The sequence below is a fragment of the Acromyrmex echinatior genome, chromosome 3, assembly GCF_024713525.1.
Source record: "Acromyrmex echinatior isolate Ae372 chromosome 3, ASM2471352v2, whole genome shotgun sequence".
Taxonomy (NCBI): Eukaryota; Metazoa; Arthropoda; class Insecta; order Hymenoptera; family Formicidae; genus Acromyrmex; species Acromyrmex echinatior.
Genome location: NC_141854.1, coordinates 6,347,574 through 6,364,427, shown reverse-complemented (window position 1 = coordinate 6,364,427; position 16,854 = coordinate 6,347,574). Strand labels below are relative to the sequence as shown.

The following is a 16,854-nucleotide window of genomic DNA, read 5'->3' as shown; positions in this document are numbered from 1 at the left end:
TAAAAATACTTATGATATTATATATATTCTATTAGGTGTTGGAATTAATTCGTAGCGTTTTACAAGTGATGGGAAGTACTTTTATTAATGTATTTTTTAATGCTCATGTGAAATAAATAACATTCTTTCATTAAAAAACGCTACGAATTAATTCCAACACCTAATAATAATATTGTTATCAAAAATGCATTTGGCACTTAACATATGTAAAGAAAATATAATAAAAACATTGTAGTGCACTAAAATGTTATAAGAGCAAAAACATGATGATAGTCATAAAGAATTCTTGAAAGAAATATACAAGCAATCCAAAAACTAATAAATTACGACAAGAATGTAATAACATTTTGTAAGAATTGAATAAAAATCAAAAATAGTTGTTCAAATGTAACCATATAACCATAAACTTATAAAACAGATCCATCATGCCCCTGATATAATGAATGATACACAGTGCATTCAAAAAGTTCCGGGACTATTTTTTAAAACAGAGAAAAAACGAGATAATCAAAAGATATTTATTAGTTTTCTACATATAGGCCTTCTCTTTCCACACAAATTTTTGAACGTTCGTAGAGGTGTCGGAAGGCGCGTTTAAACTGCTCAGCTGGTATGGAGTTCATAATACGCGTCACATTGCGTTGAATGTCTGGAACATCGTCAAAACGGCCCCCTTTCATAGCGTTCTTTAGCTTGGGAAACAAGAAAAAGTCTGCCGGGGCGAGGTCCGGAGAATAGGGGGGATGGGTGATGACAGTCACCTTCCGTTTGGCTAGAAACTGCGCTACCAAAATCGCGGTGTGCGCGGGCGCATTGTCATGAAGCAAGAACCAGTCTCCGGATTTGTACTGGTTGGGCCGCACGCGCCGTATCCGTGCCAATAATCGTTCCAGGACACTTTTGTAGAAGACCGCATCCACTTTTTGCCCTCGAGGCACAAATTCTCTATGGATGATGCCCTGAGTGTCAAAAAACGTGATCAACATGGTCTTGATTTTCGATTTCACCGCGCGAATTTTGGTTTCACCACTCGAACACTTTATTACGACTAAGACATTCATTTCCATACGCGGTTTGTAACAATTCGAGGGTTTCACTTGGAGTTTTCTTCAATTTAAAACAAAATTTGATGGCGGCTCTCTGCTCCATAATTAAAATTGTGACGCGACAAAAAATCACAGCTTTACTCTATCAGCCAAAACTCGCTACTGAATCGAGATAGCTGTTTGAAATTTTAACAGTAGCTAGCCAGAAGTCGGCGGAAAGTAGTTCGCGCGTTGGAGCAGAGATAGCGCCACTTCCCGATTTTAGCGCGCGGTAGTCCCGGAACTGTTTGAATGCACTGTGTATAATAAATGAAGCAACATCAGTGTATCTTATTTCTTCTTTTTGCGCGCAAAAAGGATAAAAAATTTCAATCCATTTTAATCCATTCTCGTTTGGGTATGCACCGATCAATGCATGAACGTATTCTAGCACGCATCACAGCAGGCATGACTGCATGCATGCATATTATTCAAGGAAGCAAGCATCGTGTGATTCCATCTTTAAGCTTAGAGACTTATGAAAAAACAGCGTCGGTGGCGGCGGCACTGTTGTAGGCCATTCTACAATTCGCGCGGTGCGGTTTCACTGCACATTGGCTTAGACGTTTCCTTTTTTAATTCGAAAACTAATCTCGGAAAATAAAATTGGCAATATGAAATATGGAGTCTGACCACAAACTTCTATATATGCTACTACTAGACTGCTAATTCTTTTGAAAAAGTGGGTCCAATTTTTATACGCATGCGCCGGGTTAAAGGTGCAAGTGACACACAGTGAGTAAAAGTTGACGTTTTATCCTATCCCCATCAATTTTCGCCAATTTAGCGAATAAACGCTCAAAGTTCGACACTATATAGGAAAGAGACTCAAGGAAAGAGACGATAGCTTTAGTTTTTCAACACTGAATTGTGATGGAGTGGGGACAAATGCTAGCTTTTCTTTGTTAGCATGAAAAAACAGCTTTACATCGGGCGACACTACATTTGCACATGCGTATTTTGACAAGTTAACCTAATTACAACAGTGTTTCGCGCCATGCTTAGTGCCGAGACTCTAGATTAACAGTTTTAAAACTATTAAATACTTGTTTTTCAATCGAGCGTTTAAAGTAAAAAAATAAAAATTATTTTATTTCTTTAAATAATAAAAATTGTAATATAAGAGCTTTAAGTATATATAAATCAGGAAATTAACAGTTTTCATAAAATTATTTTGCATATTATTATGAATATATTTTTATTTATATATATATTGTTAGTGAGAGGACCTCAATGTCCCCGTTGCACTATGTGGAGCGCTATTTTCTCTTTGTTGGAGGTTTGTGTCTCATGCCTTGTGGCATGCCCGAAGGAATTGGTTGCGCGTGATGAATGATAAAACCTTGCCTTGATATAACATACTTTATTTTTTATAGATTTGCACTCGCGTATACTATCAGGTCAAAGAATAAAATATAGTTTTTGCACCGGTCTTGTACATGTTCACCGCAAGGAGATCGCACACGGAAGCATCTCGAAAACCGACAGAGAGAAGTGCGGCGGTTACACATAGGCAGCATAGTCGCGCGCATGCCCATCCCTTCGGTGGGTTCCCATCAGCGACACGACACGTCGCCAACACGCCACGATCACGCAGCACAGCCAACGGACTGGTAGTGCTGGTACCAAGTCACACACTCTGATAAGCGCCAACATATATATATATATAGGTGTTGGAATTAATTCGTAGCGTTTTACAAGTGATGGGAAGTACTTTCATTAATGTATTTTTTAATGCTCATGTGAAATAAATAACATTCTTTCATTAAAAAACGCTACGAATTAATTCCAACACCTAATATATATATATATATATATATATATATATATATGTATATATTAATAAAAATATATTCATATATGTAAAATAATTTTATGAAGACTGAATATGAAAATATATATTAATATATTAGATGCGCAACTAAGTTCTCGCTGTTATTTTGATGAAAATGCAACTTTATTGTGAAAAAATGGTTACAAATGAATCATTGAAAGTATTGCCCATTGCTAGCTACTACTTTTTCCCATCTTTCTGGCAGAGCTCGTATACCATCACGATAAAACTGTTCACTTACTGCTGGAGCCATCTGTTGACAAACAGCGGGAACTTAGTTGCGCACCTAATATAATATGTTTATATTCAGTAAGAAAATATCAAATTCTGTACAAATACAATACAATTAATATTTTTACATTCCACTTACAACATATATATTTAGGATGTATTTGATTATTTATGCTTTCTAGAATACTATAAATATACAAAACTATAAATATACAAAAGATTTGTTCTTTATTTTTTAATCTGTAATGTGTTGTAGAAATGATTTTTGTTTCAAAAAAATATCTTTTAGTCTCGGCTGTTTTAACGATTTCAATGAATTCACATGTACCGACGATGTCATACTTGTTGGCAATATTGACAGTGCTGGAGATGGTGGAGATAGCGTCATCTAATTCATTACAACTTTCTTTAGATGTAGTATCATTTGTCTATTTTCATATACAAAAAGAAGATATTTTATATAAAATTATCCTTTTATGTAAATTATCAAAATATAATATTATTTAAAATTTTAGAAATATTACCGTTTTCTTTCGTTTTCGTGACACTATCAGAAGTGTCAAAAGTTATCATTTCGATAGCATAAATATCTGGATGCTTTCGCTGTAAATGATTGTTTCCGGAGCTTTGTATAAATTGTTCACACACTTTGCATTTTGCGCCTTTAAAATTCATATCTTTTATAAAAGGCTTCCAAATATTACTTTTCGACACTAAAATATAAAATATAATGATTAATGAAATAAAATAATTAATGAAATGCCCATTTTTAATTTAAACAATTCAATAAATAAATTTCATAAATTGAAATTAATGAAATTATTTTAGTAGAAGAATAATGGAAATGGGTATTCGTTTTAGGAATATACTAGGAGATGTTAAGAATGTTTTCTGATAAAGATCAAAGAACCAAATCCACCAGAATCAAACCAATACCAATACTGAAAAAGTCAAACATCAAACATGCAAATAAGAGAATTATAGAAAAGAGCAAAGTAGTAATTATACATATGATAGTAGATAAAGATATGCAGAATGGCGATGTTCAGATTCTTTGAAATTTATTTCTTTTCGTAGGAAGAATAAATTTTCAGATGTGTATTGAGAAAATACAGTTTCGCATTCCTTTTAGAGATACACATTATACATAACAACAAATTGCAAAATGCAGCTAAATGTTCTGATGATCAAAACTTATAATCTTCTGATTAAACCAACCAATACTGAAAAAACTAAACAAACATGTAAATAATTTTAAAAAACTATAAAAAGATAATTATGTATGTAGTAAAATATTTTTTAAATTAAGTTTAAGTACAAAATAGCGAATAGAACATAAGGCCTCTTTTTAATTAAACTTTTTGCACAGTTCATCTTTTTTTTCTTTTTTTTCCCACATACAGATTGGAAAGAAAAAGAAATATAATAAAAACCATGCGAAAAATTCAATTCAAAAGAACAGGACTATATATTTTTCGCATAATTTTACTAGTTTAGCGTACAAACAGTTTTTAAATAAAAATAAACTTACAGTATTTCAGTTTATTTTCTTCTATTTGTCGCCCCAGGTATGAATCCTTGCACTCGGGATTAACAGGAATCAGCTTATTTTTCTTGACGATCTTTGTCGTTCAATAGTGCCAAAAAAATAATGTCGATTTAAAAATTGAAAAAACAAACGAACAATGCTAACAATGAAAGTATACTTCTCATTTTTGCAAAATTAAATAATAATTCTTACTAGAAAAAACCTAGTTTGTCTATGCTTTGTGTACTGGAACAAGTTGAGAAGGCACTTTGCTGATAATGTAATTGATACAATTTGAAAATTACATTAACCTCACATCAAGAAAGATCATGTTTATCACAAGCATACACAGCTGCCGCAGGACATATCCATATTGCATTCCTTCGTATATCGCGACGCATACGCAGAATCACTATAAAATTTCGGATCCCATTTTACCACGGCTTGTACTAAACTATACCCGCATTCATAGTCAGATCTTGTACTTAAGGCTTCCTTAAATATAAGACCTGACTATGCCGGCATTAGGGGTAGCATACAATAAAAGGAACAGGGAACAGAGAACAGAGGATAAAAATTTTAATCCATCAGAAACCTATCAGAAACTGTGTATTCCACAATACATGATTTCTGATAGGTTGAAATTCTTATTCTCTGTTCTCTGTTCCTTTTATTGTGCGGAGACTCTTAGCAGTCTAGCAGTACATATAGAAGTCTGTGGTTAGGACATATGAACATAATAGTACCAACAGTTAAGTAAACATTAAAAATAATAACATGATTATATTTGTATTTAATATTATATTTAGTATTATATTTGTAAATAATATGAAAAAGGAGCATAAAAACTCTAACGCAAGTTATAAGCAATGTATCATATATTAAAAATCTTCAATATTATAATATAAAAAAATATACGTTTTGGTCACTTTCTGGCCATCCTCAGTATGTCATGTAATGTAAAATTAATAAATAATAAATAAATAAAAATTACGCAAAGTAGGTGAAAATTTGTCTAGTGTCAATAATAAATTATTGAAAGTTTTTTCATGAGCTTCTTAGCTCAACACAACGCTCGATTTCTTCTACACGCTCTACCAGAGAGACCACAAAACATCATTATTTTAACCTAGGTTAGTGCAAACTCGATCGGGCTGAAAACGTTATAACTTTCTTTTAACTTTCTGTTTAATGAATTCTGGAGATGGAGGTTGTTCCCTCCGCCCTCCACCTGACCCTGAATCTGCCACTTGATATTGTTATAGCACATTAGTTGGGCAGTCTTCGTTTTACACTGCATCCTTTATCGAATGAATCAGATATTTAATAGTGGCTGGTTTAACTTGGAACTTAACAACAGAAATAAATATAGGACCTAATGATAATTACGACATTTCCGAGTTGTCTGCATCAATTAGGTAACTGTTATAAAATTTATAATCCACGATACATTCATATTTATTATATTTTATAAAATCATTATGTTTTATAGATATATCATGAAGTTATTGGATGTACACATGTTTCAAGACTCGGAATATAAAATTGGCAATGCGATACATGGAGATAGGACATACGAACACAATAGTACCAACATTAAGTAAATATTCAAAATTATAAACATGGTTTATATTTGTAAACAATATAAAAAAGGAGCGTAAAAACGCAAGTTGTTATAATATTTAAATGTCCATGAGTCATAAGCGTGTAGGTAAGGAATAGAAAATATTCTAGTGTAAGATAAAAATTGGGACGTTCCCATAATCACAACAGTACAATTTTCTTCCTTTTGATACGAAAATCGAGTGTAAAACAGTAAGCATATGGTCAAGATTATTCTTGATTTAAAAGACTTTACAACTTTTTTGTATATTTTAATACATAGCATTAAAAATACAGACATATAATGATAATCGTCACAATTCATTAGTATATATATATATATATATATATATATATGTGTGTGTGTGTGTGTGTGTGTGTGTGTGTGTACTTGTTTAATTATATAATTTTGTTATAGAGAATTAACTGAAACAGTAGGAAAGCATTACACAAAACTACTATTCTCTGGAAACAATAATTTGTCCAAATGCAGAATAGACAACCACTCACTCGTAAGATTTATTTTACATATTACATGAATAAGTATTATTAAAAACATTGGCATTTACACTGCTAAAAGAATTAGGGAATTATATAAAATCGACGCAAAAAAATTAATCCAAAATTATGTTTGCGAAAAAATTATGGTTGCAGAACGATTTTTAAAAAAATTTTAAAACCCGAAATCTTAACTTTCAGTTGCTTCAAATCTTGGCTGCAACAATTTCGCTATAAATTTGGCACTAATTTACTCCTTTTTAGCGCTGATTTTAAATACTTTAGTTTAAATTTTTTTAACAGAATTACTAGTATTAACATAAAGAATAATACTTTATTGCGTTAATGATGACACATTAATAAAGGCCTAAATAGGTTTTTTTTTATCACACAGAGCTGTTGGATATTACTTTAGTTTTTTTATTTGTAATGACAGTATTTTTTGTTTGTAATGACAGTTACATTATTTGTTCAATGCAAGCATATTTGTTGCGTATATAAAAACATTTATTCTAAGTTACCAATATAAAGAAAATAGAAATATATATTATAATATGTACTGTATGTGTGTGCGTGCGTGAGTGTGTGTGTGTGTGTGTGTGTGTGTGTGTGTGCTTCGTATCATATTTACATATTTTAGATACAAAGTCATAGGAACTATAAAGTAATATATAATATCAGTCGAATATACCGCCACTTCAGATGCTATATATAGACTATATATATATATATATATATATATATATATATATATATATATATATATATATATATATATATACAGGGTGGCATAAATATATGGCCCCACTCGTCCCGAGCAAATAGAGTGGATTAAAGTTCTGAGTAGAAAAGTCCTCTACCATTTTGGAATGCTCGCAATAAATAACGAGATATTAACGTTTAAAGATAGCCGAATACGCGCGACTTACCGCTCGACTTACTATTGTCAAAGGTACGACCCACGAGCGCATGGCGCGCGGGCCGCGAAGAGCGGGAATGGCTTAGCAGGCGCGCCGCGCCCTTTGAACTTAGATGTTTGCGATGATAAGTCCCGCTCCTCGCGGCCTGCGCGCTCGGTGGGCCGTACTTTCGGCAATAATAATAGGTCGGGAGAACGTGCATATTCGGCTATTTTTGAACGTTAATATTTCGTTAATTATTGCGAGCATTACAAAATGGTAGAGGACTTTTCTACTCAGTTTAGTCCACTCTACTTGCTCAGAACGAGTGGGGCCGTATATTCATGACACCCTGTATATATATATATTTATATATTCTGAATATATTTATATATTCTGTTTACATCATCTGGTGGCGACCTATTCAATTGATATAGACGTCTGGATAAACACGTTTCGATTAATATATATCAATGTGCCATCTATAACTCGAAGGACTTTTGAGAAAAAGTGATGATATAGGATACACTTGTGAATTTTTTATTTCTTTGTTTTATTACAATTTATATTTTATTTAGTTTTATATACTATAATACATTGCACCATGAGAATTTACAATTTGCCTTTATCCATTGTAACTTTTTTTTCATATACACAGAATTATACGTTGTATTATTGTAACGTTATTATTATAACTCAAACAATATGAAATGCAAAAAGGATATAAAACATCTTTTAAACGTCTTTTAAATGTCTTTCGTAAGTATTTTTAAGACGATTTTGAGGTGACTTTCAATTTTATAAAATGTTCTAAATCCTGATTTTGAACTTATTATTTGAAAACTTATTCTTATATTATAACTTATAAATCCCTTTAATACAATGCATATGTATAAAAAGAAGAGCATAAAAAACCACCACACAAGTTATAGTTTGTGATATTTAATTATCATTACATTAATTAAAACATTAGACGTTTCGATCACAATCTGGCCATCCTCAGTAAATTCAATATTCTTAAAATGCAGAGTTACATATAGCTGACATTAAATTCAACCATCGTATGAATTTTTATGGTTATGGTTTTTTATACTCTTCTTTTTATACGTTTTGAATTATAACTACGTTCGTTTTTATGATGTATTACAATGCATATGTAGTATATGACAATGTCTTTCTCTCAGTGTATGTCTATGTGTAATATTAATATTAATTTTATTTTTATATTAATATATAATATTTTTATATTAATATAATAACTTTTGTATATCTTCAATAAGATGTAAGACTGATATGTAAACAATATAAACAAAGTGTAAGAAGACTGATATATAAATCAAAATATTTACTGTTTTCTTTGATGCGATAAATGTTTATGTAAATGTTTATAATAAAAGGTACAAAATGTTTGCTTGTTCAATCAGTAAAATTAATCAAACCCTCGAAAGTTAATTGAATGTAATTAATCTATATAAGTCTTATTGGGAGTCTTTCAGAAATTAAATCTCATTTTATCACACCTTTTGATACCAACATTACAACAATAATACCATTAAGTAAACATTAAATAAACATTAAACATAAAAATAATAAATGTGGTTTATATTTGTAAACAGTATAAAAAAAGGAGCATAAAAACTCCAAAGCAAGTTGTTATTAAAACGCAAGTTGTTATTAAAGCGGTATTAAAAATCATAAATTCTCAAAATTACAAAATATATACGTATTGGCCACTATCCATCTTCAGTATGTCATGTAATATAACATTAATAAATAATAAATAAATAAAAATTACGCAAAGTAGGTGAAAATTTATCTAGTGTCAATGACAAATTATTGGAAGTTTTTTCATGAGCCTCTCAGCTCAATATAGCGCTCGATTTCTTGTCAATTTTAACTCGAAACTATATATTAACGCAAATCCGCTTTACTTTTTGATTGAGACACACAATTTCCAGATTCTAATAATAGGATGACATAATGTTACTGAACTAATTGATGATAATTAAAAAATATTGGACAAAGGCATACTTGTGTTCATTGCAAGATCCTTAATACTTTGATAATTATTATTGTTGAAAATGTTGAAAGCCAAAAATTTGGTTTAAACAAGCAAAGAGACAGAGAGACATTGCCAGATGTGTATCTTCCTCTATCGTACAAGGAATCCTTATTTAGTTCCTTAATTTTTTCATCTTCTAACTTAATATATAAACCGAAGTACGGACTGATAACTTATAGACGAAGTCTCACGGCTTAAATAATCTCTGTCCTTGTCAAACACTTTCAACAATAATGACTATCAAAGTATTAACGGTCTTGCAATGAACATAGAGATATGCTTCTGATAATTTCTCATAATTTTTAATAATCAATAATTATAGTTCAATAAACATTATATTATTAGAATCTGGAAATTGTGTGTCCACTCAATCGAGAAGTAAGGCAAGAGGATTTGTGCTAATATATAGTTTCGAGTTAAAATTGACAAAAAATCGAGTGTTGCGTTAAAATAGAATCACACGATGTTCGTTTTCTTGAATGATATGAATGCATGCAGTCATACCTGCTTTGATGCATGCTAGAATACGTTCATACATTGATCAGTGCATACTGACATCAATGATTTCTGTACATAATTTTTATACATGATTTCAACTTGTTTCCTTATATCACCAATCAAAAGATTGAAAATGGTTACGTAATCGGGCTATCGACAGCATCTTCAAAATAGAAACAATTGTGCTAATTTCTTTTCTATCAGTAGTTATCTGTCAGATTACAAGCTAAAAAATGTTTAAAAAAAAGATAGACAAACATCAGCTTATTTTTAATTAATGAACTACATAAACGATGAATGTTAGCTGCTTTGGATATATTATTATTAAATTTAAAAATTAAAAGAAGAAATTGTAAACGCCAAAAAATTTGAATGAGAAAGTGGTTACAAGAAAAAAACAAAGAAAAAAGAGTTTTGCAAAATGATATTCGGTATTTAATTCATGGTCATAGAAGCAAATTTTGGCTATATATTAATTTTACTTGTTTGCAGGTTGCAAGATTCTATGTCCTACAAAAATTATTGTTGAATGGTCGAAGATCTTTTTGAGGAACTATTAGCTCACATTATTCCTCACGTACAAAAAAAAGACACTGTAATGCGTCAAGCAATAAGCTCTCGTGAAAAGTGAATTTGTAATATTTCTCTTTAATATTAACCTTTATATTAAGAAATGTAAAATGTTGTATTAACAGATTAACTGCATTATGCTTCTTAGCATCTGGAAATTTATATCGAGATCTTTGAGTTTTGCAGTATGCATAATACATTTTCGTTGATTATTCCAAAGACATTGAGAGCAATAATCCATAAGCTCCATGAATGTATTGAAGTACATGTTTTCCAAAGTCTTATAAATTGTTGATATTATTATTATTATTATTATTATTATTATTATATAACATATTTATTCATTAAAAATTATTTTTGTGTCTGAACAGTAAAGAAGAATGGATTGAGGAAGAAACTATATTTTATTAATTATGGCAGTTTTCTCATTGTATTGGAGCACTTGATGGCAAGCATATAAATTTTCGTGCTACAAAGAAAAGCAGAACTTTGTACAGAAATTATAAAAATAGAGATAGTATAATTCTTATGGGTCTTATTGATGCCACGTATCAATTTTTATTTGTTGATATCGGTAGAAATGGACGGATGATAACGCAGTATTTAGAGACCGTGAGCTAGGTCAGTATTTAACAAATGGCAGTTTAAATCTTTCTGTATCTAGCCCTTTGCCTGGAGATAATGTACAAATGCCTTTCGTCATATTTGCTGATGATGCTTTTCCCTTGTCGAATAATTTGATAAAACCATTTCCTGAATGTGGATTGAAGATGTCAGAATTTCTCAGTGTCAGAATTTTTAATTACCGTCTGAGTAGGGCACATAGAATTGTAGAAAATACTTTCGATATATTAGTAAATCGATTCAGAATTCTTCTCAATAAAATTGCTCTTTCAGTTGACAAAGTTGAATTAATTATTCTTGCGTGTTGTATTTTACATAATTTCATTTTTTTATCTCGAAAATTATTTGTAAATCATATAGTTGAAAATAATTCTGAAATTGATTATCAGGTCTTCTCCCTGATTTAACTGCACAAGAAGACAATAATTCTAGTAGTGCTAAAACAATTAGAGATCATTTTATAAAGTATTTTAATACTATTGGTTCTGTCTCAGAATGAGGCAGTACAAAGAGGAAGCTATTAATAAAAGAAATATGAAAAAGAATGCTTTTATTGCAAAATGATAACATGTGTACAATTTAATATAGTTGGAACTTCATTGTGTATATCTTCGAAATAAGTAATAAAAAAAGTAATAAATAATTTTAACTTTTATTATTATTTAATTATTAATTATTAAATTATTATTTAATTATTAATTTATCTTATTTATTATTTTATTTTTTAATTATTATTTATTGCTATTAAATATATTTTTTATTTTTTTATTTATTCAATTATCATTCATTTATATATTATATTTTTATTAATTATTTATTAGAATTATTTTATTTCATTTATTATATATTTTATTTTATTTTATTATATTATTACTTATTTAATTACTATTATGCGTGTTTATGAGTATTTATTTATGTGTATATATTTTTCTCGTTTTAGAGGTTCATTGCTTGTTGGTAAATGCTTGTTGTGATAATTTGGATTTTTAATAGCATATAATGTAGGTTCGTTTTTAAACGCCTCTATTAATACTAATTATTTGGTCTTTATTACGACATTTTTTAACTTGAAATCTGACGTTTGACAGATAGCTACGAAATTAACACAATCGTTTCTATTCTGAAGATGCTGTCGATCGTCTGCCCGATTACGTAACCATTTTCAATCTTTTGATTGGTGCATGCAAGGAAACAAGCTTGAAATCATGCATAAAAATCATGTACACAAATCTTATGACTCCTGCACATTGGACGCGGAAACGCTTGACGCGCGGCAAAATGTGATGCGGTAGCCAATAAGCTTACAACTCCTAATGTGTTCATTGTTTACCGCGTCTTCTGACGCACGGTAAGAGTTTCCGCATCCAGTGCGCAGAAGTCATAAGGTGTAGGTAACGAATAGAAAATGTTCTAGTGTAAGATAAAAATTAGGACGTTCCCATAATCCAGTACAATTTTCTTCCTTTCGATATGAAAATCGAGTGTAAAACGGTAAGTATATGAACAAGACTATTCTTGATCTAAAAGACTTTACAACGTGTATATGTATATATATATGTATATATATATATATATGTATATATGTATATATGTGTATATGTATATATATATATATTTGGACAAATTATGCTTTTATTTCCAGAGTAGTAGTATATATATATATATATATATATATATATATATATATATATATATATGTATATATATATGTATACTTGTGTTTAATTATATAATTTTCTTATAGAGAATTAACTGAAATAGTAGGCGGAAAGCATAACACAAAACTACTACTCTGGAAATAAAGGCATAATTTGTCCAAATATTCTGAAAATATCATTTTCTATCATCTAATTGAGGAACGTTTAAATCATCACCTTTCATTATACAAATATTATGCATGACACAACAGATAAGAATAAAACGTGCAATTAAGTCAGTCTTAGGAAGACATTGTAATAAACTTTGAAATCGATTTTTTTAGAAGACCAATGGCTCTTTCAATACTAATTCGCGCTGAAGAATAACAGAAATTATAATTTTTTTGTCGTTCAGACAAGTGGCCATTATCGCGATAAGGAACCATTAAATTGTCATGAAGTTTAAATGCAGAATCACTATCTAAATGACAATCATCAGGAAATTTTGTCGGATCACCCAATTTATCTTGGATTTCTGAGAGTGTCGAAAGACACGCTGGTCGTGTATAGAACCAGCATGTCCAACATAGCGGATGAAACGAGCCTTATGATCACAAATTATCTGTAAGATATAGAATATATATAAATAAACATATTATCAGATGGAATGATTTTTTCTACTTGAAATGTTAAATGCACATTACAAATCTGTAGTTGAATAGAATGGTAACCTTTCCGATTGATATAGGCTTCTGGATTAACACATGGAGATGGAATCTTGATGTGAGTATCGTCTGTGACTTATGGAGAAGAACTATTTGCTTCAAATCCTGTCCAAATTTCTGTAACATCATTTCCTGTTGGCCACTTAATAAATGTTGCTACCAAATTTGCAAGAATTTTAGTAACTCTTCGTGTTGTTAGTAACGCTGTTGATGGACTGACGTTAAATTTTTCGCATATTGGATCTAATATATAAAAAAGTTATTAATAAAAAATTTAATGTTATCCAATCATTCGATAAGATATATTAACCGGTAAGAATCAGGAGTAGCCATTTTCCAAATAGCGATAAGAAACTGTTTTTGTGGAAAAATCATTTGTAAACCTGGATTTCTTTGCAATTTATGATCAATTATTGAGAGTACGAACTCAAACGTTTCTCTGGATATTCTATGAAAAATATAAACTAATATTATAAATGCAGAAAAAACTTTTTACTTTATTTATTATAAATAAGTAAATCAAAATAATTTTCATCATATTGCAAAATATATAAAACGTGAAAATTATATAATATAAGTTAAGTAAGTATATTGAAGTTAAACAAAAACGGATTATTCATTATTACCTGAAATGTGATTTAAATTGTTTATCTCTTCCTCTAGGAATAACTTCTTCTACATAATTTTTCAGCTTTGGAACTTTCCTCCGACGAGCTGTTACCAAATTATTAAGTATGTCCAATTCTTCCTCGCTATCGAATAATGATGATGATGATTCTATTAATTCGTTTGAAACACAAGCGATAAGGTTTAATATGCAATTTTTATTCATTTCGCTTGTATTAACGTTGACCATGTTGAGTGTACGTTAATTTATTTTTTGCGTAAAGCGTTTGGGGAACTTACTAACGCTATCGTGCTATTGGTTCTCCAAACGAAGTTTGTAGCGTTTGCGTCTGTAGCGTTTATAGCGTCTCCTCGAATGCACCCTTATAGCGGAACATTGAATGCATCATCAGGATGCATGCTAACCTATAATGACCACATGCTCTTGGAGCATGATAATATAAAGTATGAGCAAACCTCTTTATTTCTTCTCTATATCGCAGGCCATCTGGTTTTTTAAAATAATTTCTTTTTTCATTTTTATTATCTCTATTTCATTTTCTCTATTTACCGCTGTTACCTATATGCGCATAGCTTTGGTTCGATTTTGGAAATCTAAATAGTAGTCCTTTTAGTTTATCAGGTTTTTTTATTTTTAGTATTTTAAATTAGTTTGTCAGTTAAGATAATTTCATTATAGCATTATTTTCTTTTTCTCGGGAGCTATTCATTGTCGCTCCGAATGAACTCAGCGTACTTAGATATGATCCATTTAATGCTTCGTTGATCAATTTAGAAAAAATCAGTTGTCACTATGAACAACAGCCGGAACCATCTTTTGGAAAATAAACCGAACTAATTTGTACTCCCAAATAATAATTATAAGTACTGTATATTTACAATAATCTTGTATACTCGAACTATGTCTGTGTACTACATAAGAAAACTGAGAGCTTTGATTATATATTGGCTACGTTTACACCGTGCGCTTAGGTAGGCTACGATTTATGCGATAGGTATTTTTGTTTAACTTACTTTGACTAAACAAGGACATTTATTGTATAGGCCGCGGCCTAAATGCACGGTGTAAACATAGCGATAAATAGTATGAATGGTGGGATAAATAGTTTGAAAGAAATTAGAAAAAGTAACCTGCGACATCAAGAGAATTATATAAAAATTTTCTTATTATCACATAAGTCACTCATCTAGGCAATTTCTTCCAAATTTTCACCACTATTCATGTAACTCATTTGAAAATTGAATGTATACCTTTTGTTACTTCGCTGATTTCTTGCTTCAGCTTATCCATTGTTCTTTTATGTCGCCGATCGTAACGTTCTTATTCTACAAAGGTTCTCTTAAATATATTTCTGTAATCAGAATTTCTGTATTGCTTTCTGGTGTCACATCTTATAAACTTTTCGACGGGAACTATAGGCTCTTAACAATATCAATATTTTCCTGATTTACTTCGACGTACGTAGATAATATCATTATCTATATGATATGATATATTGGGTCATCTAAAAAGTATCCGCGGTTTTTTATCACTAGATGGTGTTGATGGTCAACGCCATCTAGTGACAAAAGACCGCGGATACTTTTTAGATGACCCAATATTTAATAACATCATGCAATATTTATTCACAAAAGTGTAATTAAGTTAATTCGTTATTCATGTATTTCACATGGCGAAGGTTAAGTCCGGATCTACAATAGGTGTTTTAAGCCTTGACTAGTCAATTTCTTACGGCTTAAGGGTGAAATCACACGATGTGGAAAAGGATTACGGAATAGAGAATACGTCATTAAAATAACCAATTAGCACTATTCAATAACAAACATAGAAAAACGCTGATTGCTTCTATGAAGCTATCTACGCATTCTCTATTCCGCGTTTTCCGCACCGTGTGATTTCACTCTTAAGCCGTAAGAAATTGACTACAATTAAGTGCGAGGAGAATAATTGATGATTCGTCTATTCCTTATGACTTAAGAGAATGCTGGAGCGAAGGCTGAAGTTGATCAAAGTCGATATTAGATTTTTATTTCCAATGTATAAGATGCTTACGCCCTCTGAGTTAATATGATCATGCAGGAAATTCGATCAATTAATTATCGATATTTTTATTCCGTTTCCTACATTACCATCTTAGCAGGGACGTGTATTAGGGTCGGTTCCACAAATGTAAAATTTATTTTGGAACATTTTTCAATTTTAAAATTGAAAAAAAAATAAACCGTAATTGAAGTTAATCTTATATTTGTAGAATCGGACCTTAGAAATATAATTGTGTTATGTACACATGCAATGTAGGCCGTGTTCCAATATATACCACCAGTATTAAAAATCTGTAATATACATAAAGTACAGATTTTTAACTTTAATAGTTATATCGATATGAAGCCATAGTAGCACTTTTTCCTTACGTCCAATGCCATTTTAGGTAAT

The 16,854-nt window shown here is 30.5% G+C and overlaps 2 protein-coding genes and 1 long non-coding RNA gene across 9 annotated transcripts; 1 reads left to right on the top strand and 2 right to left on the bottom strand.

The window, feature by feature from the left end:
* Window positions 1-3,361: 3,361 nt before the first annotated feature.
* LOC105152901 (uncharacterized) lies at window positions 3,362-4,984 on the bottom strand (the record flags this gene model as incomplete). The annotated part of the gene is made up of 4 exons (XM_087404932.1): window positions 3,362-3,578; window positions 3,675-3,863; window positions 4,682-4,772; window positions 4,892-4,984. Coding segments are annotated over 4 exons (381 nt in total), but the record flags the coding sequence as incomplete, so codon positions are not given.
* An 85-nt stretch (window positions 4,985-5,069) lies between these two features.
* On the top strand, window positions 5,070-8,564 carry LOC147910165 (uncharacterized). Its single transcript, XR_015544682.1, has 3 exons — window positions 5,070-6,096; window positions 6,171-6,389; window positions 6,699-8,564. It is a non-coding gene; the product is annotated as an uncharacterized LOC147910165 (long non-coding RNA).
* Window positions 8,565-13,800: 5,236 nt separating this feature from the next.
* Window positions 13,801-16,425, bottom strand: LOC105152902 (uncharacterized). Of its 7 annotated transcripts, none has more exons than XM_087404928.1 (5): window positions 16,348-16,425; window positions 15,672-15,772; window positions 14,420-15,345; window positions 14,104-14,241; window positions 13,801-14,036 (listed from the first exon to the last, which is right to left on the bottom strand). In XM_087404928.1, exons 3-5 carry the CDS (start codon window positions 14,647-14,649, stop codon window positions 14,015-14,017), a joined length of 390 nt encoding a protein of 129 aa, XP_087261054.1. In that variant the 5' UTR covers window positions 14,650-15,345; window positions 15,672-15,772; window positions 16,348-16,425; the 3' UTR covers window positions 13,801-14,014. The 7 variants fall into 7 exon arrangements, with proteins under 7 accessions (XP_087261054.1, XP_087261056.1, XP_087261050.1 ...); XM_087404930.1 differs by lacking the exon at window positions 16,348-16,425 and adding an exon at window positions 16,154-16,307; XM_087404924.1 differs by lacking the exon at window positions 16,348-16,425 and having other exon boundaries at window positions 15,672-16,146.
* Window positions 16,426-16,854: the final 429 nt, after the last annotated feature.

Coding starts and splice junctions, on each gene's coding strand:
- LOC105152902 (XM_087404928.1), bottom strand. CDS start 14,649: ATGGTCAACGTTAATACAAGCGAAATGAATAAAAATTGCATATTAAAC. Junction 14,242..14,419: donor CAATTTAAATCACATTTCAG/GTAATAATGAAT, acceptor TATTTTTCATAG/AATATCCAGAGAAACGTTTG. Junction 14,037..14,103: donor GCTACTCCTGATTCTTACCG/GTTAATATATCT, acceptor TTTATATATTAG/ATCCAATATGCGAAAAATTT.